This window comes from Caretta caretta, chromosome 3, assembly GCF_965140235.1.
Source record: "Caretta caretta isolate rCarCar2 chromosome 3, rCarCar1.hap1, whole genome shotgun sequence".
Classification (NCBI taxonomy): Eukaryota; Metazoa; Chordata; order Testudines; family Cheloniidae; genus Caretta; species Caretta caretta.
In genome coordinates, this window is record NC_134208.1 from 8,005,710 (window position 1) to 8,032,220 (window position 26,511).

Here is a 26,511-nt window from a genome sequence, read left to right on the forward strand (position 1 = left end):
TCAGGGTACACTGATCTCTCCTGAGCCTCCACGGCAGTGATACCCACCCCCCACAGTGCTCCCTGCACTCTGGGGCTTTGATACCTCCTGGACTCCCTGCACCCTGTGGCATTAATAGCCCTGCGGCCCTCTTCCCTCTCCCATGAATGACCTGTGGCAATGAAAACTCTCCCCTTGCCACCTGTGCTCTGCAGCATCAGTAGTCCTGCATACAGCCCCACAGAGTCGATACTCCCTACTGCACTGCAGTATCTATATCCCCTTTGCTTCCCACAGCATTGATAGCCTCTAGTGCCGCCCTTGGCATCAATTCCTCCCAAGTCTCCTGCTGTGACATCGATACCCCAGTGCCCCACACACCCCATGAAACCAATACTCCCTATTATTCCTGCAGTGTCAATACCCCTCAGTACCCCTGGTACTCTATATCACTGATTCCCCCTGTGCCCTTCACAGTCTCTAAGTCTCACGGCTCCCCCATGCCTTGGGGCATCTATAACCTCCACCACAGCCCCATGGCACTGATCCTCGGCCAGGGCCCATCTTGGGCCTTGAAGCCCTGAAAGCCCTGTAAGCCCTGTGCTCTTCATGGCATCAAAACCATCAGCTCTCCTGCATTCTGCCAGCCTCCAGAGCCCCCTGTGCTTTATGGCATCAATCCCCTCCAGTGCTCCCCGTTTCACGCTGCAGCACTGATATCCCCCCCCCCCCCCCCGCACCCACAGCATTGCCCATTCCCAGTGCTCCCCGGACCCTGACATCCCCCAGGACCCTGCACTGTACTGTATATTTCCAGTTCTCCCCCTGCACCCCGTGGAACTGATGTGCCCCACGGCAGCCTGCGACGCTAGTATCCCCCAATGGCCCCTGTGGTTCTCTACATTCCCGGTGCTCCCCCTGCAGCTAATATCCCCCTGCGGCACTGATATCCCCCGATACCACCCCCCCCCCAAGTATTACCTATACCTAGTGCCCCCCTCTGCCCTGTGGTACCACTATCCCCCAATGCCCTCCATCCCTTGTGCCCCCATGTCCGGCATCGTGAAGAATCCCCAGGGTCCCCTGCACCCCGCAGCATTTATACCCCTGGTGCGCCCCCTGCCCTGTGATAGCCCCCCGCCCCCCCCCCCCCAGCTGGTAATCCAAGTGCTGCCCTATGCTCCTCAGAAACCCCCCCCCCCCCGTGTCTCGGGAATCGATACCCCAGTGCCCGTGAGCAGCCGATAAACCCCTGACCGCCATGGAGGCGATACCCCGAGCGCCCCCCCCCCCGGGATATCGATGCCCCCTGGCGGGGACACGCCCCGCCCCCGCGCTCTCACCTGGCCTCCTGTGCTCCGGAGCCGCGCCCCCCGCCGCGGCCCGGTCTCCTCTTCTCCCGGCAAGTTTATTCCGTTTGCCATGGAAACAGCTTCGAGCGCCCTGGGAGAAGCAGCCAATCAGGGCCGGGGCCGCGGGGCGCCGGCTCTTCTACCTAGCAACGAGCCGGCTGGTTCTGATTCGCCGCTCTCCGGGGCGGTCCGACGGGGCGGGGCAGGGAGTGACGGCGCGAGAGGCGGAGGCGGGGCCCGCGTTCTATGCGGGGCGGGGCTGGCAGGAGGCCGCCGTGGGAGGGGCCGGCGTTGGCGCTGCCGCGGGGGTCTGGGGGGCGGGGCGCGGCCGTTACCGTCTTCACCTCCTCGCGCTGCGCCGCCGCCCGCTCTGGGGGCGAGGCGAGGCCGGAGAGGCAGCAGGGCGGGTGCTGGGGTAAGTGCGGTAGCCTGGGCCTCGGCGTGGGGAGCGGGCGACCCTCTCTCTTCCCGCTGGAGCTGCCGCCTCGGGGTGGAGGGGATCCGCCGAGGTCAGAGCCCACAAACTACCCCCGCGCAGGAGAGGAGCGGGGCAGGGGGGAGGGACAGCACCCCAGTGTAGGAGGGCGCTGGCGGGGGGGAAGGCCCCAGTGCAGGAGAGGGCTGAGCTGGGAGATGGCCGAGTCAGAAGCTTCCCCATCCCCAAAATCCCGGGGGAGTGAAGGAAAAGAAGAGGGCGAACCCCTCTTTCTGCAGGCTGCCTGTGTGTGAAGGAGCGGTTCCCCCCCACTCCCCACCTGGACCTGCAATGGAGGGTGGGGGGAATATTGTGTGGTTCCCCCCCCCCAATCTGTGTTTGAAGTGGGGTGTGTGGGGAAAATATAGTTTGGTTCCCCCCTTCCTTCCCCTCTTTCTGTCTGCTACGAGAATTGGGGGGAAGTATGGGGGGGGTTCTCCTCCCCCCTCCTGCTGTCTATAACTACAGTGGGGAAAGCTGCGTGGTGTGCGTCTCCCCAGTGTAATTGAAATGGGGGCAGATGTGGTGTGGTTTCCCCCTTAATCTGTAACAGAAATGGAGTGGGAGAGAAATGCAGTGTGGTTTCTCTGCCCCTGACTGTAATTGAAGTGGAATGTGGGGAGTGTCCCCTTCCCCATTTCCCCTGTATCTGGAATGGGGGGGGGGGCGTTGAAGTTGCTGTCTCGTTCCCCAACATCTATGCTTGAAGTAGTGTGTGTGTCTGTGTCTGTCGGGGGAATACAGTTTAAGTCCTGGATCAGAATGGAGTGAGGAGTACTTAGTGTTTCTGTGTTAGATCAGGACAAGACCTAATGTAGCTTTGCCGACTGCAGGGTTCTTAACTTCCTCTGAAGCATCTGGTGCTGGCTGCTGCTGGAGGTGGGATACTGGACGACAAAGAGCTGGAGTCTGATCCAATATGACAATTCCTAAAGTACTCTGGAAGTTCATTCTATGGCTGGATCCCATCAACCAAGAATGCACAGTCCTGAGTTCTTAACACACATTGTCTTGGGCTTTGTCATTTGCATTGTCCATGCCTAGACTGAAACAGGGTCCCTAATGTAGTTAGGGCAGGGGTGGGCAAACTTTTTGGGCCAAGGGCCACATCTGGGTGGGGAAATTGTATGCAGGGCTGGGGCAGGGGGTTAGGGTGCGGGAGGGAGTGCGGTGTGTGGGAGGGGATGTGGTGTGCAGGAACGGGCTCAGGGCAAGGGATTGGGGCAGAAGAGGGATGCAGGGTGTTTGAGGGGGCTCAGGGAAGGGGGTTGGGGTGCAGGAGGGGTGTGGAGTGAAGGGCAGGGGTGCAGGAGGGGTGTGGAGTGCAACAGGGGCCTTAGGTTTGGGGGGTGGGGTGCAGGAGGGGTTTGGGCTCCAGCCCAGGGCCACTTACCTAAAGTGGCTCTGGGGTGGCAGTGGCATGCACAGGGGCCAGGGCAGGCTCTCTGCCTGCCTGCCCTGGCCTCATGCTGCTCCATGAAGCAGCGGGCACCGCATCCTAGCGCGGCCTCTGGAGGGTGGGGGTGTCACAGGACTCTGTGTGCTGCCCTTGCCACACCTCCAGGTAGCTCCCGCAAAGCTCCCATTGGCCATGGGTCCCCGTTCCCGGCCAATGGGGAGCTGCGGCAGGCAGTGCCTGGAGGTGAGGGCAACACATGGAGCCCTCGGCCCTCCCCCACGCCCGGCTGCAGAGATGTGGTGCGGGCCGCTTCTAAGAGCGGCGTGGGGCCTGCGGCACCATGTGGGGCAATCCTGCCGGCCGGATCCAAAGCCCTGACGGGCCATAGTTTGCCCACCCCTGAGCTAGGGTTTGATCCATTAATAGTTTGTGAAGATTAGAAACGAGGGCTCAGGTTGCCATCTGAAACTGACTGGGAGCTAGTGAAGGCTCTTGAGCAAGGCCTGTTGTGCTCATGGTGACCTGGACCATGGAGGTGGGTAACAGCATTTTGTACCAGCTGACACCTCCGCCTCAATAACATAATGGTCTTGAAGTGACAAATGCGTGGATTACTCGGTCTAGGTTCTTGTCCAGGAGAAAGAGGTGAACTTGCCAAGCAAGTTGGAGGTGAAAAGGCATGTTTATACACTGATGTTTAGGTGACCAAGTAGTGTCGGTGCGTGGATGAATACTTGGTCTTGCAAGAGTAGTGAGGTGCCACAGGCCCCTGAGGTTTAATCCACTTTGACAAATGGGGCTGTACACCTTAAGTAGAAGTTGGGGATGGTGTCTGGTTAGTTCTTCAAAGCGTTTTATGTAGGGATTGTCCAGTTTGGCTGATGTACATAGCAGAGGGGCATTGCTGGCACATGATGGCATATATTACATTGGTGAACGTGCAGGTAAATGTACCGGTGTTGGTGTGGCTGATCTGGTTAGGTCCTGTGATGGTGTCGCTGGTGTAGATATGTGGGCAGAGTTGGCTTTGTGGTCCATGATTCTGCTACTTAAACTGTGGGAGTGTAAAAGGCTCTTTAGGCTTCCTTTACTGTGATGGTGTAGTTCTGTTAGAATTGTTGGTGGACAGATATGGCATATTTCTTGTGGAAATCTATTGAAATTCAGAGTCTTTACCTGTGTACTTCATCTGCTCTAGTTAATCTTCAAAACATGGTATTCATTTCAGTCAGTGTGGGAGGAATGGGCAGCGTGGGGACAAGGTCAGTTATTTTAAAATTATATTTTTATGATTACCATCTTGTCTTTTTTCCTATTTGCATTTTCATGGCTTCAATGGCCACAATCTCAAACAGCTAGAGGTAAAACTACTGCCTTATTCCATCTTAAAGCTTGAAATACATACATTTACTTGATATTTATTTTTTCTCACTTACAAAATGAGCATATTGGAAGCTTTTAAGTGCATGTACACAAATCCATGGCTTTAAATTTAACTATATTCATATAATGTCAATCAAATATCTCCACATCCACAGCACTCACCCACTTTCTAATACCTTTAGGTGAAAGAATAAGGGACTTAACCTTTTGGCTTTCTAATGTATAGAATGCTCTTACAGTCCACCACACCCAAATTAATGTAAACCCCCTCTTGGTTGCAAACCTGTTATGTTTGTCAGTTCTTTGATTCTTCTCTGAAATATTAACGTGACACTTGAGGTTCTCTTGGAAGTCTTGTTTGTACCAACAGTTATCTGGGTGATGGCCTACATTGAATCTTTTGCAAATAGCAATTTGGTTAGAGGCTTGAGTTCTGTGCTTTAGGTTTCCATTTCTAATATTTTCTAGAATAAAGTGGTAGTGAGAACAGGGGCCATCTAGACCTGTCTTGTAGCTCTCCTACTTCATTTTTTTTCCACTTTGGCCCTCAGTCTCAAGGCTCAAACCTTTGATGGAGGAGGATTGGCATACTGGATAAGACTTTCCACTTCTGACACTTTTACATCGTGAAGGGAGAGAAATAGCCCCATAAAGGGGCTCCCCAGCCAGCGTAAAACTGTCTGAAAACCATACACTTTCTTTCACAGCTCTCAGCCTCAGGATATTTTGGGGACAGGGATGGGTGGAATATGTTGTGCTCTGACTTATTATCAGCTGTTGCAATGGTTCCTAGAGGGTCAGCAACTTGGTGCACTCAAAGCAAAAAGGAGGTGTGGAAGGACCTGGGGACCATTGCAGAGCAGGGCCTGATTGGGAGAGGCCTGAGCAATCTGGGTAGCCTGGGGTATATAGGAGCTAGCTCCTCTATGCTGAGGTACTTCTTGAACCAAGGAAGCAGCACTGGAAGAACCCTTTAAAGTGCTGATACTTGAAGGCAGAAGCTTTTGATTCTCTGCTCATGCCTCCCTAGTCAAACACACTAGTCCCACTCACATATATCACTGTATCTTCTTTCCTGCTCCCATACTTTGTTGGAGGTGGGGTAGGGTGAGTGGGGGCTATAGGATTTTCAAGAGACTAGTTAGGATGTGGTGACTATGTAAAAGAATGAAGTCATGTTGGGAGGCCTTGGCTGGGGAGAATCCATTGCTTCTGTGCCTAGGCATCAGTGCTTGCAGTAGTTCCCTGATGCTGCTGCCTTGGTTCCCAGGCCTATTGAGGTAGCAGCATTATGGTATCATTTGATATGCTTCAGAGTAGCAGCCATGTTAGGCTGTATTCACAAAAAGAAAAGGAGTACTTGTGGCACCTTAGAGACTAACAAATAAGTCTCTAAGGTGACACAAAAAGAAAAGGAGTACTGTGGCACCTTAGAGACTAACCAATTTATTTGAGCATGAGCTTTCGTGAGCTACAGCTCACTTCATCAGATGCATACCGTGGAAACTGCAGCAGACTTTATATATACACAGAGAATATGAAACAATACCTCCTCCCACCCCACTGTCCTGCTGGTAATAACTTATCTAAAGTGATCAACAGGTGGGCCATTTCCAGCACAAATCCAGGTTTTCTCACCCTCCACCCCCCCACACAAATTCACTCTCCTGCTGGTGCTAGCCCATCCAAAGTGACAACTCTTTACATAATCAAGTCGGGCTATTTCCTGCACAAATCCAGGTTTTCTCACATCCCCCCCACCCCCATACACACACAAACTCACTCTCCTGCTGGTAATAGCTCATCTAAACTGACCACTCTCCAAGTTTAAATCCAAGTTAAACCAGAACATCTGGGGGGGGGCGGGGTAGGAAAAAACAAGAGGAAACAGGCTACCCCGACCTGGGATATTCTATCTACTACCCAAGATCCATAAACCTGGAAATCCTGGGCGCCCCATCATCTCAGGCATTGGCACCCTGACAGCAGGATTGTCTGGCTATGTAGACTCCCTCCTCAGGCCCTACGCTACCAGCACTCCCAGCTACCTTCGAGACACCACTGACTTCCTGAGGAAACTTCAATCCATCGGTGATCTTCCTGATAACACCATCCTGGCCACTATGGATGTAGAAGCCCTCTACACCAACATTCCACACAAAGATGGACTACAAGCCGTCAAGAACACTATCCCCGATAATGTCACGGCTAACCTGGTGGCTGAACTTTGTGACTTTGTCCTTACCCATAACTATTTCACATTTGGGGACAATGTATACCTTCAGATCAGCGGCACTGCTATGGGTACCCGCATGGCCCCACAGTATGCCAACGTTTTCATGGCTGATTTAGAACAACGCTTCCTCAGCTCTCGTCCTCTAAAGCCCCTACTCTACTTGCGCTATATTGATGACATCTTCATCATCTGGACCCATGGAAAAGAAGCCCTTGAGGAATTCCACCATGATTTCAACAATTTCCATCCCACCACCAACCTCAGCCTGGTCCAGTCCACACAAGAGATCCACTTCCTGGACACTACAGTGCTAATAAACAATGGCCACATAAACACCACCCTATACCGGAAACCTACTGACCGCTATTCCTACCTGCATGCCTCCAGCTTTCACCCTGACCACACCACACTATCCATCGTCTACAGCCAAGCTCTGCGATACAACCGCATTTGCTCCAACCCCTCAGACAGAGACAAACACCTACAAGATGTCTGTCAAGCTTTCTTACAACTACAATACCCACCTGCAGAAGTAAAGAAACAGATTGATAGAGCCAGAAGAGTTCCCAGAAGTTACCTACTACAGGACAGGCCTAACAAAGAAAATAACAGAACGCCACTAGCGGTCACCTTCAGCCCCCAACTAAAACCCCTCCAACGCATTATTAAGGATCTACAACCTATCCTAAAGGATGACCCAACACTCTCACAAGTCTTGGGAGACAGGCCAGTCCTTGCCTACAGACAGCCCCGCAACCTGAAGCAAATACTCACCAACAACCACATACCACACAACAGAACCACTAACCCAGGAACTTATCCTTGCAACAAAGCCCGTTGCCAATTGTGCCCACATATCTATTCAGGGGACACCATCACAGGGCCTAATAACATCAGCCACACTATCAGAGGCTCGTTCACCTGCACATCCATCAATGTGATATATGCCATCATGTGCCAGCAATGCCCCTCTGCCATGTACATTGGTCAAACTGGACAGTCTCTACGTAAAAGAATAAATGGACACAAATCAGATGTCAAGAATTATAACATTCATAAACCAGTCGGAGAACACTTCAATCTCTCTGTTCACGCAATCACAGACATGAAGGTCGCTATCTTAAAACAAAAAAACTTCAAATCCAGACTCCAGCGAGAAACTGCTGAATTGGAATTCATTTGCAAATTGGATACTATTAATTTAGGCTTAAATAGAGACTGGGAGTGGCTAAGTCATTATGCAAGGTAGCCTGTTTCCTCTTGTTTTTTCCTACCCCCCCCCCCTCAGATGTTCTGGTTTAACTTGGATTTAAACTTGGAGAGTGGTCAGTTTAGATGACAGTTTATAGCAGTTTAGAGCTATTACCAGCAGGAGAGTGAGTTTGTGTGTGTATGGGGGTGGGGGGGATGTGAGAAAACCTGGATTTGTGCAGGAAATAGCCTGACTTGATTATGTAAAGAGTTGTCACTTTGGATGGGCTAGCACCAGCAGGAGAGTGAATTTGTGGGGGGGGGGGGTGGAGGGTGAGAAAACCTGGATTTGTGCTGGAAATGGCCCACCTGATGATCACTTTAGATAAGCTATTACCAGCAGGACAGTGGGGTGGGAGGAGGTATTGTTTCATATTCTCTGTGTATATATAAAGTCTGCTGCAGTTTCCACGGTATGCATCTGATGAAGTGAGCTGTAGCTCACGAAAGCTCATGCTCAAATAAATTGGTTAGTCTCTAAGGTGCCACAAGTACTCCTTTTCTTTTTGCGAATACAGACTAACACGGCTGTTACTCTGAAACCTAAGGTGACTCAAGTACTCCTTTTATTTGATATGCTGATGCCTCAGAGCAGAGGCTCTTGCCTAGTCTGATGCTGCCTAATGTGCTGGTTAGCAGAGGCAATGGTGCTAAGGGAGCTGTTCAAGTGTCAATACTCCTCTACTTTCTCTTCTACTTGTTCTCTTCTAAAGCTCCTGTCCTCCAGGACCCTTTCATTACATCTGCTTTTTTTTTATATTCCAGCTCATCTGCCCAGCCTGCCTAAAGGTTTATCAAGAGAATAGGCAGATGTGTCAGAGGCAGGCCAGTATAATCTGAAAACAAAAGTAGATGATTTGAGCAATCCTGCAACAGCTAATTTTGGCATAATTCATTTAGAATTATTCCTTATTCAAGATTTTTTTTTCAAAATTTGCCTTTTTGAGATTTATCACTGTATTTGTGTGTGAATTGTTTAGAGAAACAAAAAAGCAAAACTTCAAAATAAAAAATTTTAAACGTTCAATCTGAACTTTTGTAAATATTCCACTAAAAATAATTGCATAGAAAACTCAGTTGTAATTCTTCAAAGGGCAGTTCCAGATTCGGAGGCTAAGTTCAATTGCAGGTGGGAGCTCCGTCTCTGTAAGCAACAGTAGCAAGGCCAATGGAGATATTCTTCCATAGACCTAGCTGCAGCTATGCTGGAGGTTAGGTTAGCATAGCTGCGTTCTCAGGGGTGTGGATTTTTCACATGCCTGTATGCTGTAGCTATGTAGATGCAAGTTTTTAAGTATAGACCAGGCCTTAATGTCTCTTTGATGGAAATATTTAGGATTCATCACATAGAAGCACTGGCACTTCCATTTCCCTCCTTCCCTATAGGAAGAACAAGCTATTTTTGGAGCACCTAGCCCTTTCTGTCTCAGAGAGAGACTGAAAAATCAGAACTGAAAATTGATTCTGAGTCTCTTGATTTAATCACTTCGCTTCAACACTTACAAATTACCTTAAATATTTATTGTGCTAATATTGTTCTATATTAATTAACTATATTTTTAATTTTGAAGTTAACTATAGTGGTTTTACTGTTTTTGTTTTGTTTTAGGCTGTTATAGAACATATGTTAAAAGAAGAACATAGCTCAGCTACTGTTTCAACAGGATGGGTTCTATCGTGTGGGAATGTGGTTAATCAACTTGACACGTTAACCTAATACAACCTATATAATGTGAAAAGAAAAGACAAGATGTCCCATCTGTCTCGAGTGTTCTGTCGGACTGAGTGAATAAGACTCTATCAGCACAAATAGTATTTCAGTTTTTGAAGACTCTTAACAAACAAGCAGCAAAAATACTGGCATTAAAGCCAAACCTTCGGTACATGTATATCTGAACGTGTGCATTGGATAATCTGACAGGCCTCTGTGACTGGCTCCCATTCACATGTAGAAGGATGGCTACTAGCTTGATGTTCTGCTCTCTTTTGTTCTTGGATGTTTTGGTGGGGCATACAAGTGGACACAGTTTATTTTCTTGTGAGCCAATCATCTTAAGGATGTGCCAAGACCTGCCTTACAATACCACCTTTATGCCTAATCTTCTGAATCATTATGACCAGCAAACTGCAGCATTAGCAATGGAGGTAAGAATTAATGTGCTTTCTTTCAAAAGTATGTATTTGATAGGCCTTTAATTGACCACGAGATTATTTTTGGCAATTGGGAATTAAGGAGAAGGATGGTTATATAAAGAATATTTATTATAAAGTTTCAGTATTTTGCCTGTTGTCTTATTGTTTGAAAAGTGTAAAGTGCCTAGATGCCATTTGCCTTACAAATCATTCCATAAAATATACTGTTAAGAATTACTACAAATATGTAACCGCATTGTGTGTGTGTGTGTGTGTGTATATATATTATAATATATAAAATGAACAATAAGTACAACTGTTTACGTTCAAAAGTACTCAAGGGTTCCAGCTTTAAATATTTTTGGCTGATGGAGAATGCATATTTGGAATAATATGTCAGCAAAAGTTAGTTTAAAGCACTTTTCAATAAACTAATTTATACAGTAATGCTAAACAATCAATGGAGGACTTAGTTATAAAACTATATCCTTCTGATGTTTTGTGGTTGGATGGAAGAATATTTTTGCCTCCTCAGTTATTACAGATTGTGTTGTCTTGGTGTCCCACTAGTCTGATAGAAAAATATATGCATGTGCTTTCCCAGGTTACAAGAATATCGGTTGGCAAACCATTCCTTTAAGCTGCTTCTATTCAGGCAGGTGAATTGGTGAACTTAAACTTTCTTTGTTGTTGTAATGGTACCTTACTACTCTTTTTATATATAGAATAAATCCAGATAAGACTACTTCAGTTATCTGCCTTGATTTCCGTTTCCCCACTACCACATTTTGTAGGACTACAGTACATCATTCACTTTATTCATTTATAGTATAATAATAATTCCCACTAATATATCTGATCTGTTCTTGAATATCTCTTGTGATGGTCCTTCAGTCACCTACTTGTGAGTCTTTTCTACTGGCCTCTTGTTTGTATACGAAGAATCTTTGTCCTTCCATTTACAGTGTCTGAGTAATTCCTTTTTGTAAAGCTTGGCTGTGATTTGATTAAAGCCAGTGGGCGTTTGAATGCTCAGCAGCTCTCAAGATTTGGCTTTCCAATGCAACTGTGAAGGAGTTGCGCACACGAGGGGTTCTCAACCCTTTACTTTCTGAGACCCCCTCAACATGCTATTAAAAACTGCAGGGCCCGGTGGCAGGGGGAACTTGGGGCTCTGGGCCAGGGGTGGGACCCTTGGGCGCAGGTGTAGTTTGATTTCTATTTTGGGTGAGAGGAGGCCAAGGGCCGGCAGGGCTCAGGCTAGCTCTGCACAGCAGGGTCCAGAAAGGGAGTGCTGCCCCTCCCCCCCGACTCACCTCAGCAGGCCACCGACCTGTTTGGGTCTGTGTGCTGGTAGCTGCTTCCTGAGGGCTCTCCAGGTCCCTGCCTTGGGCAGCTCTGACCGGCTGCGTGAGCAGTCAAAGGGGTCTGGGAGCTGAGGAGCAGCCGCAACCCCGGGCACCAGCAGCAGATGGGGGAATGCCATAGCTGCCCGCTCCATGGCACCACCAGCCAAAGAAGCAGCTGCTCCGCACTGCCTGGCTTTGGCTTCCCACCTAGGATCTGGCCAGAGGGTGGGGCCTGAAGTGGGCTGAGAAAGAAGAGGAGGTATGTGTGTTGGGGGGAGGGGGTGTGTGGAGCTGCCCACAGGACGGTCCTACTCTGGGGAAGGCACTGCAGTTTTGGGGGGCAACACCCTCATGCCCCCTCAACTCTGCTCGTGGGCTCAGGGCTTCTGCCCAAGTTGGGGCTTCAGCCCTGCTGTTCGCAGCTTCGGGTGGGAGAGGGAGGAGGAGCTCGGGTCTGGGTTTCATTTCCCTGCTGCTCCGACTTGAGGGGGGAGCGGGGAGCTGGGGGCTTCAGCCCCATGAGTGAGGGGCGCCAGGGCTTAGGGTTTCAGTTGTGGGGTCCCACAGACCCCCAGTTGAGAGAACCACTGGCGCACATGATCATGTGTCTTCTTCCTATATCCTAGAAATATAGTTTCCAAGTCACTGTATAGTTTTTGTTCCCTTTCTTTTCATATCTCTAGCTCTCCTATGTCCTTTCTAAATGGTGGGATCATGAGTTCTGTGTGTGATGGACACTGGTAATGTTAATGCTTTAATCTATAATATGGAATTTTATTCCATATTTTGCCTCTATAAATGTACAGTGTATAGCTAGTGCACTTTAATAACTGTAGGTGGGCACTGTGAATAAGGGTTTGTCCCTTATGCATTCTCCCCATTTCTCCCATGAGATAGTGACAATCTGGTATTGATGTTATGCCCAGTTACCAGCTGTTCAAACAACAAACTATATTGATCCTGACTAAGATTAGGCTACTGTTTTGTCTTCATAGCTGGTGATCTGTTAAGGAAATACGTTTTTAGTAACATGGGTTTTCTTAAAGAAATCCTGTTTGGCAGTGAGTTGAGATGTTGATGACATAAGACAAGACAGTTGCACGTATCGTACAGCATAATACTTGATACAGAATAATAAAGAGGGTTGAGAGGTGTTCGAAATGAGATAATTACCAGTTGCCCACCTTGGCTCAATGTGATAGCCTTGCAAATGAAAATAGGTTGAATAAAATAGCATTTTCATTTCCAAAATGTTTTTAAAATTTATATTATGTACTGCAAGACAAATACAATAAAGAAGAAAAAACTCCTCCAACAACATACTCGGAAAGTGATAATACCAACTCAAATCTCTATTGTAGAGTAAAAATAGTGAACGTTAAGCTGAATGCAGCTTTTCCATCATTCTGCTCCACAAAACTACCAGTACCAACTTCTTACCTTCTGATCAAATTCTGAGCCAATAAGGAGTTTCAGTCTTTGAGGTCAAAATCTTACCTAAGGCTTGAGAATATTTTAGGTCGGTCTTACTCTTTTTGTGAAGTTGTAGATGAGGATCTGGCTTGGGTGGTTTAGTCATCCAGAAAATTTGAAATGGAGTATACGTTATTTACCTAATTAAACAGGGTACTTAGCTTGTGTGGCATTAGGTAGGAAACAAAACTGAGTCTCTGAGGGAGAGATCCTCTTTCTCTTGAAGAGGAAAAAATCCCTACTTAGACAGTTGTTGTTCCAACAGATTCCTTTTAGAAATTGTGTACAAAAGGGTTCTATCTAGTACATAGGGCCAAGTTCTGCTCTGTTACACAGTGAAACTCCAGAGTGACTCCACAGAAATCAGTGGAGTTATATTAGGACAAATCGAGAGTAAATAAGAGCAGAATTTACTTGTCTGAAATCTTTTAAAAATTATTTTCAGATTTAGGCTCATTAGAAAAACTTGCTTTTATAAACTGGCCAGAGTAGAGACTTTCACAAAGAGTTTAGACCAAGGATTTCCTCCTTTTGGTTTAGCTAAAGAGTTTTTATTTCAGATCCAGCAAACTGACTTCAGCCAGAGGAAGCTGAACAGTCTTAACTTGAACACTGTCTACATTTGAAAAAATGCACTAATCTATCAACATCAGCGCAGTTACAGTGATGTAAATTTCTTTTAGCCGTTTTCTGTCACAAGTTACAGGGATTAATTTAAAAGTTGAAACAGTTAAGCGAAATCAGTTTGTGTGAACTCTTGTATTAATTTTGAAGTGCAAGCTAAACTGATATAGGCAGGCTTAAACTTATATAAGTGTTGTACACAAGTTATACTGGTTTTAACTAAATAGGTATAAAATCGCACCTTTAATTGGTATAACTTTATGGGGAGACCAGACCTTATGCAAGCAGGGCTTTGGGGTTTCTGGTGATAAATACAGCCTTCTGGTAGGGCTAAAGCAGTCTCTCGGAGCCTCCTTGCTCCATTACCTCTTTGTACTTGGAAGCAGATACAAGAAAACACTTCATCCTTCACTTTGAGCCTCCTAAGCTGATTTCCCTTCCTGTTCATATAGCAGCTTTTGAGCCCAGGTGGGAATTCTGTCTTCTGACCCAGCAGACTGAACACCATCCTCAGGGTGGGACAGCCACCTGTCTGGTTCCCTTTTGAAGGGAGTTAACTCATTCCCTGTCTGTTCTGCTGTGATGCATGTATACCTAATCCGTGCTCTCATCCAATTAAAAAAAAATTGTCCATTTAAGCAGTGATCTTATTGAAAGCACACTATGCCTCTGTTCCATGATCCACACTGGTTACCACAGTGGCAGCCACATGGAGCAAAGTGAAAAAGTGTGTCAGTCTCCCATTCTGGGCTCTTCTGTGGAACACCAACGTAGTACTCTTTCTTGCCTAGTAGACTTAGTCTGTAGAATAGTAGGAGTTGTTGGTTTTATTTATTCCCTATGTTGACCTAGCCTAAATTTTTAACATCTGCACGTAGCAAGAAGGAATTACTTGCTTTTTTGTATTTAGCCTTAAATAGACATTACAGGAATGATATTCTAGTAAAAACATGAGGACATTCCAATATTTGAATTAATAGTTTTCAACCAAATAAGAGTATCTGCAGCAGATATTTATAGACCTCTCCTTTCTTGAAAACTTCTTCACCTCTTTCTGATTTTGCGGCTTTGTTGTTCAGTGTTCTGCAGTGCTGTAACTGACCTTATGTACAGTGAAGTCGCATCTGATGCGGGGGTTAGGTTCTAAAGTCTGCACATAAGGCAAAAATCGCATATTGTCAAAATTATCCTTGAAAATCCCTTAAATCGCCCATAAAGTACAGTATACAGTTTTGTGTATACAATCCTGTACAGTAATATGTATAATGTATACAGTAATGTACAGTATATAAAGAGTACATATGCAAAATATAATTTTACAGTACTGTATTTTTAATTACAGGGGGTATTTACGGAGGGTTGTCAGGGCTTGATGTCGATCCAGGAGACAGGGGATGGAGAGCAAGTCGTAGATAAAGTGGTTGGCTCTGGTTCAGCTCAAAGTTGATTGCATAGGCTCATCTGCTGCTGGTTGTCTTTCCTTGAAAAACATGGTGATTGGCAACTGTCGTTGTTGTCTCTTGAGCTGCTCAAACATTTCTTGATACGGTTTTAAATCATCCGTAATACTAAGTGTGATTTTGAGGCTTCGTTCCATAGAGGGATCATATTCAGAAATTAAATAATCTAAGTGTTTTGCTGCTTGGAACGCTTCAGCAAATTTATGAAGATTCTAACTTGTTGGCTTTTCCTGTTCGTCGTCGTCAACTGTAGACTATTTTATCAGTTCCTCTAAATCTTTGTTAGTCAATGTTTTTCTCTATGGCTCTCAATTAATTCTTCAATTTCTTCCTCAAGGACGTCGACGAAGCCATCACCACCCACTTGCCTGGCCGCCTGAAAAATGCGTTTCACTCCTTTGTCAATTGTCGGGAAACCCTTAAAATCACTCACACATTTTCCAGAGGTTTCGCCAACATGCATTGACTGTTTCAGGCTTGATTGCATCACTTTTATATTAAACAGGCAATGGATGCAATCGGCAATGTTGAAGGACTTCCAACACTCCATCACATTAAAATTGGGATCAGCATCCATAGTGCTACATATCCGTGAGAACGTAAGCCTTGTGTATGTGGCCTTGAAACAGCGAATCATGCCTTGGTTGAGAGGTTGGCGGTGGTATTGGGGGGGAGAAAGACAACTTCAACGTCGTTATGCACAACCGGAGTGCTGAAGGGTGGCCAGGAGCATTGTCTACCATCAGCAACACTTTAAAGTCAAGTCCTTTCTCTTCGAGGTACCACTTGACCTCTGGAATGAAACACTTGTGGAACCAATCCAGATATAATGCTGCCGTCACCCAGCCTTTTTATTTGATTGCCAGAACACAGGCAGGAGATTTTTGTTCTTGCCTTTTAGGGCATGGCGATTTGCAGCCCTGTAGAGCAAGCCTGGCTTTATTAAATGCTCAGCCGCATTGCCACAAAACAACACAGTCACACGGTCTTTAGCTGCTTTGAAACCAGGGGCTTGTCTTTCTGATTTCGAAGTGTAAGTGCAGTTGGGCATCTTTTTCCAGAAGAGCCCAGTCTCATCAGCATTAAAAACTTGTTCCGGAAGATAGCCCTTTTCTCCTATGATTTTCTTTAACTGTTCGGGGTAGGCGTTTGCTGCCTCTTCATTGGCAGATGCAGCTTCATCAGTCGTCTGCACATTTTTGAGGTCGAAGCGGTTCCTAAAACTGTTTAAGCCAACCTTGGCTGGCTTTGAATTCCATCTCATCAGAAGGCTGTCCCTCTTCGGCAGGAGGTTTGAACAGCGCATAGAGGCTAAGAGCCTTTTTCTCGCAGCGTGTTGCCATCGATAGGCACACGTTTACTGTTCATGTCTTCCAGCCATAAGTTTAATGCCTTTTCAGGCTTCACTAAAGTCTTATCACACACCTGGCTCGTCACCTTAGCAGTTATTGGAGCACTTGATGCCATGGCTTGACGAATTTCTCTCTCTCGAATCTTGATGGCACGGATGCTAGATTTGTTGCGGCCATATTTACATGACACGTTGGAGACCGACATGTCGTCTCTCAATAAGTCCAACACAGCCAGTTTTTCCTCCAGCATTGGAACAGATCTCTGTTTCTTCGGTTGAGCACCAGATGAAGTAGCTGGCTTGCGTTAGGGGCCATGTTGTATGAAAAATACATACAGTATCTTTAAACACTAGAATCACACTCAGTATGGCGAGATGCTCACACTATGAGAGGCATGCAGGAACTGAGACTGACTGAGGGAACAGCAGATTCACGTCTCCCATATCATGCTCACTCTGGGGCATATGCTCATTGAGTGGAATGGTGGGCGGAATCGCCTGCCCTATTTACAGGTATCTTGTTGTTGTTGGTTTTTTTTTTTTTTTTGCCGAGCATGTATAGTTGAATTCGGGTAAGTTAAATGCGCATATGATGCAACTCATCTGTATTTTTATGGAGGGCTTCTCCACAGGATCTTTTTTAACATCTCTACATCTAATCTTACTAGCATGTGAAAATCTCAGGATGCCCCAAACAAAATGAAAACTCAAATCTTGGAACCTGGCAGTCACTACAACTGCCAGATATACAATTTTTGAAACTATTATTAGTGAGACTTTGTAGGATTCTATGAATTGCAAAGGGAAAGGAGAAATGTAGGCCTGGAAGGGCCCTTGAAAAGTCAACTTGTCCAGCTCCTGTGCTGCGGCAGGACCAAGTATACCTAGATCATCCCTGACAGGTGTCTGTCTAACCTTTTCAAAAACTCCCATGATCAGGATTCCACAACCACCCTTGGTAGCCTATTCTAGTGCTTAACTGTCCATAGTTAGAAAGGTTTTCCAAATGTCCAACCTAAATCTCCCTTGCTGCAGATTAAGCCCATTATTACTACTTCTCCATGTTCACTGAATGTAGGACAATTGATCGATCCTCTTTTTATAACAGCCGTTAATATGTTTGAAGACTATTGTCATGTCCCCCCATAGACTTCTTTTCTCAAGGCGTATATCATAGGTTTCTGTAACCCTTCATCAAAGGTCAGGTTTTCTAAACCTGTTATCATTTTTGTAGCTCTCCTCTGGACTCCGTTTATCCACATCTTTCTTAAAGTGTTGTGCCCAGAATTGAACACGGTACTCTAGATGAGGTCTCACTAGTGCCAAGTAGAGCAGGACAGTTACCGTCTGTGTCTTCTGTTCAATCCTCCTGTTAATATACCCAAGAATATTATCCTTTTTTGCAACTGCATCATGTTGTTGACTTGTTCAATTGGTGATCCACTATAACTCCCAAGTCCTTCTTAGGCAGTACTACCACCTAGCCAATTATTTTCCCATTTTGTACTTGTGCATTTGATATGTATGTTTTTGGTTCCTATGTGTAATACTCTGCACATTTTACTGAATTTCATATTGGTAACTTCAGAATAATTCTATAATTTGTCAAGGTTACTTTGACTTCTAATCCTGTCCTCCCCAAGTGCTTGCACCCTTTCCAGCTTGGTGTCATCTGCAAATTTTATAAGCACACTTTGTACTCCATTATCCAAGTAATTAATTAAAACACTATATAGTATCAGACCTAGGACAGGCCCCTGTGGGATCCCACTGGATACATCTCTTTCCCCCTGTTTGACACCAAACTATTGATGATTACTGTGTGTACAGTCTTTCAATCAGTTTTGCACAAACTGTGATGCTTCTTGGAGTACCCAGGTTTGAGGCACCTTGCTACCACCTGCCCTTAGTGTGAGGAAGCCTTGTCTGTGCCTGCCAAGAGTCAGCTCCCTGACTCCACCAGCTACAAGTATCATAGAATATCAGGGTTGGAAGGGACCTCAGGAGGTCATCTAGTCCACCCCCCTGCTCAAAGCATGACGAATCCCCAGTTTTTGCCCCAGATCCCTAAATGGCCCCCTCAAGGATTGAACTCACAACCCTAGGTTTAGCAGGCCAATGCTCAAACCACTGAGCTACCCCCCCCCGCCCCGCCCATACAGGCTCCCATCTCAGCCCATACAGGCTCTGTTGTCCCTCTGCAGGTAAAAAATAGGCGCACTCCAATCGTCCCCCTTGGAGTGTCCAGCCCTTGTTCTACTGGACAGGCTCAGAACTTGCAGATCTGCTGCTCCTAAAGGAACAGTATGCCAGCTTAGCAGTTTCACCTCCACATCACTTCTCTACTCAATTCATAGTGTTTAGATTTGTGTATAGTGAACATAAGTGTTTAATAAAGAACAGATTCAAGAAGAAACAAGTAAAATTAATGGGAACGATTACATATATTTCTAGATCCTGAACTTAACTAACAAGACTTCTCCAGTTTCATAAAGGATAACTTGCCCAGAGTTGTTTTTTTTTCTACCAGCATTAAACGGGCAGACCAGCTGTGATCCTCTGTTCATAAGACAAGCTAGGTGGCAGATTGTCACCTAGGTGTACCTCTGTACCTGCAGATATAGTTCAACCTATCCATTGTCTTCACTTGTAGACAGGGTATCCCCTGCTGTTTGTCTTTTCCTGGGTGGAATCTCTCCTGAACAATCACTTGATTAGCATTTTGTTCAGACTGTAAATAAGCGTTCATTGTAAAGTATTCAATACTCAATATACATGTAACCAGAGGAGCAAATAAATTTCTTTCAGGCAGGAGATGATTCTCCTCTTCTGATGACCAGCCTCAACTTAAACATTAAAAGAATAACTTCTCTGTGTATACTTACACATTTTGCAGTGACGATCGGTGTGACACAGGCTTTCAATGGCAATCTTACATGGCATCCTTTGACAAACTGCCATTTGCCAGTGGGCACCAAGTGGTCCCTGAGTCACATCCACCTTCTAGTAATTTCCTCTAGACTACATTTCCCTGGCTTGCTTATGAGAATATCATATGGGACTATGTCAAAAGCCTTACTAAGATTAGGGGTATATCATGTCTGCAACTTCTCCTCCTATCCACTAGGCAAGTAACGCTGCCAAAGAAGGAAGTTAGGCTGGTATGGCATGATTCATTCTTCATAAATCCATGTTAGCTATCACCTATCCTCTAATGCTTACAAATTGATTGTTTAATAATTTGTTCCAGTATCTTTGCAGGCATCAAAGTTAGGCTGACTAGTTCTTCAGGTCCAATTTGTTCCTCCTTTTAAAAGATGGGTACTGTTTGCCCTTCTCTTGTCCTGTACTAAATTGTAAACTTTTAAGCAAAAGAAAATAGAAACAGCTGTCATTTCATGGGTTAAAAATACACTGTGCTCTCCTTTTCATATACTGCATATGCTCGATGAAAATGTTAAGTTTTTCCAATGAAGTTTCCTTATTTATATGCTTTCTAACTCAAAGTATTAACTATTGTCATTTCAGTTCCATTCTTTTAGTAGCCTTTTTCTTAACCATAAAGTGAAGACAATCCATATTTTCATGATGGGTTCTGTCTCTCTCTCTATTTGCATCATCAAATCACCTTGACTCAGCAAAGGAAAATGGAAATATTACGCATAGGATGCTGAATGAAAGCTTAAGAATGGGAACTGTAATCAGATCCACCCCCCCTTCTTTACTCTCAGGAAAGATAAAGCTTTAGGTTTCCGACTGTGCTCTCTCAATATGGCCTGTTCAAATCTGAAAGGCAGTGGGGGGAGGACTTCATTCATTCAAGGGGTTAGAAGGTCATTGGGTCCTTGAGGATCTCTTAGCTGAATTGCTTCTTTTGACTGCTGACAAATGCCAGTTATTCCAGTAAATGTCATCCCAAATCCACTGTTAAGTATTAGACCATGCTGAAAGCTGTTACATCTCTTCTCTCCCTAAATGGAGCGATGGTAGATTGAATAGAATTTTCTAAATTTGTATACATTGAGTAGTTTAGTAATTTGCAATATTAAGAAAACTAATTCTATTTGGGGGGCATTGGATTATGCACGTAACTGGCAAACACTTTTCAAAGCACATTTAAACTACTACTACTAATAAAAACCCTCTGATGTGCTGCTCTGGATTAAATCATATTAGTCACATTGAGCTGTCCAAATTGTTGTGTTGTCACTAGGAGCTGTCCAGCACTGATCAGTACAATTATTCATGCACAAATTATAAATAAGTGTGTGCCATTTTAGGAGGGTTAATATTTTTATATATTTAAGGCTTTTTGTGTGTATAAATGCAGAAAAGGTGTCTATGTACACATTCTGTAGATATCTTTTTTTTTTCTCTCATTTGTAGCAGTTTCTGTAAGTGAAATTCTGGCAACGGATCCATGTTTTAAGGCAGACTTTCTAAAACTTTTCCCCAGTGTGGCTCAGAGTAACATAATATATCCCAGATGATCACTGTACATGATAACATGGACCATCTCATTCGGAAAGTTATTATGGCAATTACAGCAGGTGCTCACACATAAAAGTGACTGTAGCAAAATATTTACTATAATTTAGCTATCTTTTAATACAATTTAGTACCTTAAACAAGGATAGTCAAATCCATGCAAGCATCCTTATCCATAACCCTTAGGGACCAGTGAAGATGAATGGATCACTGGTAGTTCACAGGGATCCATTAATCCTCACTGGTCTTCATCCTTATCCTTAACCAAGCTGAATCTACATCCTTCAGTTCACATATTACACCGTCTGTAATATGACATGTACAAAATTAAATTTAGGGTCATTTAATCGAAAGTTGCCCCCAGGTTTCTAGTGCCATTCCAGAATGTGCAGCGTGGCTAGCTTAAACCTCTGAAAACCAGGATATACAAAGTTAAGTACAGCCCATCCTTCCAACACAACCTTAACTCAGCTCTCATTTGAGTAATGCCCCCAACATACCAGTAACACGTTAGCACTCTATCTTCACAGATGCACAGAGCACATGAGTACTGTAGGACAAAGCCTAACATCTTTTCTCCGCTAAGAAAAAACTTGAATGTTAGGTATAGCAAACAGAAGCCATGGATGCTCAAACACTAAGTCTACTCCACACAAATCATCCCACATGTGCTAAATATTACCACCCCTTCATCCTTGGCTTGAGGATTCTTTCTGAGACACTGTCTTCACTTATCCCCCACTAAGTCCTGGAGACTGCGTTCATGTATGCCAGCAGAGTTCTGACAGTCTCCTTGGCAAGAAGACACCCTCGTCCACCTCTGGCAACCTACAACGTTCAGTGCTGAAATGAGAGATCAAATATACATCGGGGTATACATACGCCTATTTATATCATAGTCATAGCTCTAACAAACTAGTGTACTAATCTTGCTACCTTTCAATACAGTGACACCTAACCGTGCATGCAGAAAAATGCTGAAATTCAAATGTGAGGAACACAACACAATGTTATGTTCTTAGTCCTTCCTCAGTCTACTTACTGTAGATGCATAGCCTTTTTTTATACAGAACATTAAATTGTCTTGTCTGACCTCCTGCATAATGCATTCCTGAGAATTACATCCAGCTACTCCTGGATTGACCCTAGTAACTTCTGATTGACTAAAGCAACTTCCCATAAGACGTCCATTTTTGATGTGAAGACAAGAGATGAAGAACCTCTTCTCTTGATGGTTTTGTTAACCTTTGCCACCACTGTCACTGAACCATTTCGAGTGGATATTGCCAGCTCCAAGCAGGGCAGAGTTCAGGTTCCATTGCAGGGGTGGCATAAGAATTGCCATACTAGGTCAGACCGAAGGTCCATCAAGCCCAGTAACCTGTCCTCTGACAGTGGCCAATGGCAGGTGCCCCAAAAGGAACGCACAGACAGGTTATCATCAAGTGATCCATGCCCTGTCACCCAATCCCAGCTTCTGGCAAACAGAGGCTAGGGACACCATTCCTGCCCATCCTGGCTAATAGGTCCATCAATGGCTATCTTCCATGAATCTATCTAGCTGCCTTTTGAACCCCGTTACAGTATTGGCCTTCACAATACCCTCTGGCAAGGAGTTCCAGAGGTTGACAGTGTGTTGCGTGAAAAAATACTTTTTTGTGTTTGTTTTAAACCTGCTACCTATTCATTTCATTTAGTGGCCCCTTGTTCTTGTATTATGAGAAGGAGTAAATTACACTTCCTTATTTACTTTCTCTATACCACTCATGATTTTATAGACCTCTATCACATCCCCCCTGAGTCACCTCTTTTCCAAGCTGAAAAGTCCTAGTCTTATTAATCTCTCCTCATACGGAAGCCATTATATACCCCTAATATTTTTTGTTGCCCTTTTCTGACTCTTTTCCAATTCCAATATATCTTTTTTGAGATGAGACCACATCTACATGCAGTTTTCAAGTGGGCATACCATGGATTTATATAGAGGCAATATGATATTTTCTGTCTTATCTATCCCTTTCTTGATGATTCCCAACATTCTGTTAGCTTTTTGGACTGCCACTGCACAATGAGTGGATGTTTTCAGAGAACGATCCACAATCACTCCAAGATCTTTCTTGAGTAGTAACAGCTAATTAAGGCAGCATCATTTTATATATGTAGTTGGGATTATGTTTTCCAATGTGCATTACTTTGCATTTATCAACATTAGATTTCATCTGCCATTTGGTAGCCCTGAGATATGGGGCTGTGAACAGGAAGGATCTTCCCCTACACCCCTCTACCCATCCCCCCCCCTCAGCCAGGACGGGGGTGGGGTGGGGAAACATGGGGCTGACAGGCTCCCATCCTTATTCCAGTTAATTTCTCTCCATCTCATAACTCCCACTCCTCTGCTCCCGAGTTCCTCCCATCCCTGGACCCTCCTAGCACTACTCCATCACCTCTTTCCATGTTTCCCCTCACCACTTTGACTCCCATATTTCCCGCTCTGCACGAGAAAAGTTTTAAGAATCTGAAAATGTTATGAGCATCTATTCTATATTAGGGGAGCTGTGTATAAGAAACTCCTTGACCTGATGACTGAGCGATTTGCTTTCCTTTGGTCATACTCCGTTCCATTGTTCTGGAAACATGGTACATTATCCTTATTGTGTACCAGTCTTCCCTCTGTTTAATCAATGCAACTTTCCTTGATGATACTTTTAAAGTAAAATCTGAGTTTACATATGGTGTTTTTAACACTTTAAAAATCGCTCTTAAACCAGGTATTTTGGTCTCTGGGCAAAACTTGTAAAAGGAGTCCCTGCACAGTGCTGTCAGAAAGCAAGAAATGTGTATAAGGCACATTATCTGGAAAGTGCCAAGGGTAGGGCTTGAACCTACAGTGCAGAGTAGAACTCAAGTTCAATGACCACACCATGACAACAGCCTGCCTGGGCACCTTCTTGCTTCAACAGAGCCACTCTTGAGTCAGCATGTGGATTGTAGAGCATCTGGTATAGGTTTTTTGTTTTTTTTTGGGGGGGGGGGGGGGTTAAACAGTTAGCAACGCTCATCCTAATGTAAGCTTAAAGATCAAGACAGAAAATACATAATGAAAACCCAGATTATGTGGCTGGATTCCTAAATGAGGAGCAAAGGGGAAAGAGGTGGACGGTTTCAATTGAAAAGCTTTTGTAGGTTGTTGTAGGCCACAAACAGAGTAAAATCCAGGCATGATTTAAACTGTAATATGTGTGAAAAAAGCAGCTATTACGCTGCTGGATGCTGCCTTTTGCCTGTTCGAGAGAGAGGCTTGTAATTCTGCAGACTGGTAAATAGCAATTCATAGAAGAAGATGGAAGCAGTGAAGAACAAGAGGTTATTACTGAGGTGGTAACATAGGAGCCTACCCAGAACTGAAATACTAAACCTGATGGAACTAGAGCACTCTATAATTCAAGGAGGACTTACATGAAATTCTATGGCTATAGAGCTGTTTAACAGCCACAGGAAAAGTGAAGGTTACCTTAAATTGAGATTCCACCCATCTCACAATGCAATATGAGCAGTTACAGTAAGTTACGTGGAGAGCCATGACCGGAGGATACCAGTATAATTCAGGGAAACTGGGGTATCTAAAGTGAGAATTTTCAGGGCTGCAAGGAAGAATGGTAGGGTGGTGAGGAGCAATCCTCTGTCTTAGGGACAAACTAAAGGTTTGTCATTTATATTTACAGATTGTCAGGTGCTGTGATAACCTGAACACTACAAAACCAGGCAGGTATTTTTAAATGGCCTTGGTTTCCTTCTCTTGACTAATCGGCATTCGTCATCCCACTGAAATGCAATAGATTTTTCTTTAAAAAGACTAACTTAAGCCAATATTGTGTTCTGGTCTCTTGGATCCTCAAGTTGGGAGGGTAAAATTCTGCATAAATTCTTCTTGCACAACTGATAAAAATCTTCAAAATACACACAATAAGAGGCATTGTGGAAAAGTTCATTTTAAGAATTTTTTTTAAATAACTGCACTATTGTCTACAAATAAATGAAGAATGGAAAACATACTCCTTCTGGCATGTTTATGCCTTCCCATATACAAAGAAAGGGACAGAATTCTGCATTAAGATTTAACTGGAAATATGGAAACAGAATTTGGGTCTTAATGGGTATAAGATCTTTTGGACTACAATTTACTAAAAGCACATGAAGATCATTGGTTTTATTTAAGAATGCAATTTAAAACAGAGCTGCATCTTAATCAACCTCTATTTACAATAGGCTTATTTTCAGGGTCATGGATGGAGGCAGATGGGTTGGCACTGAAGCTAATTCTGCAGCATCTGGCAGAGGCTTAAAGAAGAATTATTGGGAAAGGTGGAACACATACACTAACTTATTACAAATAGTCAGATGACTGCTTAACTTAAAATATAGTCAAATTGTGCTAGTCATGGCCTGTCTGCATACAGATATCTGTTTTATTTTTTTTTTTTATTATTGCTTCAATCAATGTCATGATGTCTTGCAGTGTTCCTCCCAATTGCCGTAAAGGATGGTGATCCTACCATACTTAATCTTATTTCCCCTGTCTCTCCCCACACCACACTCACAGCTTTTCCTGATCAGGAGAGAATTTTTTTTTTTTAAAGTTGAGAGTAATATCAAAGTCAACAGTCTGAATCTGTCTTTTAAAAAAAAAATCCAATTGCTTCCGCTTCTAGAGTGCAGGGGGATAACTTGTTGGGTTGCACTCTGCCTTCCTGAACACTTGTGGGAAAACCTTGCTTTGGTGAGTTTGTAAATTTCTTTTTGTCTTGCAACATCAGCTAAACATAAATGATGTTGTCTTTAGATCGTTGGTATTCTAAGAGCAAAAATAAAATTTAAAGCTGCTATGAAGACTGGAAGTCTCTCATTGGTCTTAAAGAAAAATCTATAGCTCACTTAAAAATGTGAATGAATATCTAAGAGACTACACCCTCTCACTCAATAAAGGGCCTGCATGGGGCAACAGTACAGAATTCATTTTACAAGTTTCTTGATGCTGTAGTTAATATTGTAACTGCCTGGTCTTTCCTACTTTGTTTATGAGATGATCAGTATGTTCCAGACTTACTCCAAAGATTATATTTTTTACTAAACTTTTTTAGTATCCAAAATGGAATGTTATGCAGCGCTTCAGATTTTACTTTCTAGATGAAAAATAAGCTTGGCTATTTCCCTTTTATGTCTGAGATTAAAAGAAATTCTAGTTACTCAGACAAGAAGACTTGTACATATGTTTTTTCATAGTTTACTAGCATTGAGAAGGACTGTTTAAAACAAAACCCTGAAGCTATCAATATAAATAATACAGAACCTGTTTGTGTTTAGCTTATTTTAAAACCTTATTTAGAGGGATTTTGTCATTGATGATAAAATAATTTCTTTGCTAAGTTTGACTTACTTTTTTTTAGTTTACAAATATATCATTCCACTAATTACCATACTAGACATTTTTCATGACAGCTGCCTCAAGAAAATGGGCATAAATTGACCTACCTAACCAACTCCTGAGTTTTCTCCCATTT

General features: G+C 44.2%; 2 protein-coding genes across 12 annotated transcripts in view; one reads left to right on the top strand and one right to left on the bottom strand.

Moving 5' to 3' along the window:
• The window catches only part of FBXO16 (F-box protein 16), a 78,780-nt gene extending 77,314 nt beyond the window's left edge, over positions 1-1,466 (bottom strand). For 6 of the 7 annotated variants that reach the window (XM_075126323.1, XM_075126321.1, XM_075126324.1 and 3 more), the window contains exon 1: positions 1,323-1,466. In XM_075126323.1, the coding sequence (XP_074982424.1) occupies positions 1,323-1,403 (81 nt within the window). In that variant the 5' untranslated portion in view covers positions 1,404-1,466. The remainder of the gene's footprint in view (positions 1-1,322) is intronic. The other variant, XM_075126322.1, reaches the window with a different exon arrangement.
• Positions 1,467-1,649: 183 nt separating this feature from the next.
• The window catches only part of FZD3 (frizzled class receptor 3), a 136,858-nt gene continuing 111,996 nt past the window's right edge, over positions 1,650-26,511 (top strand). For all 5 annotated transcript variants that reach the window (XR_007356033.2, XR_012667526.1, XR_012667527.1 and 2 more), the window contains exons 1-2: positions 1,650-1,746; positions 9,685-10,220. Coding sequence is in view for 2 of the 5 variants with exons in the window: in XM_048845829.2 (XP_048701786.2) it covers positions 10,032-10,220 (189 nt within the window). In the remaining 3 variants the exon portion in view is untranslated. The remainder of the gene's footprint in view (positions 1,747-9,684; positions 10,221-26,511) is intronic.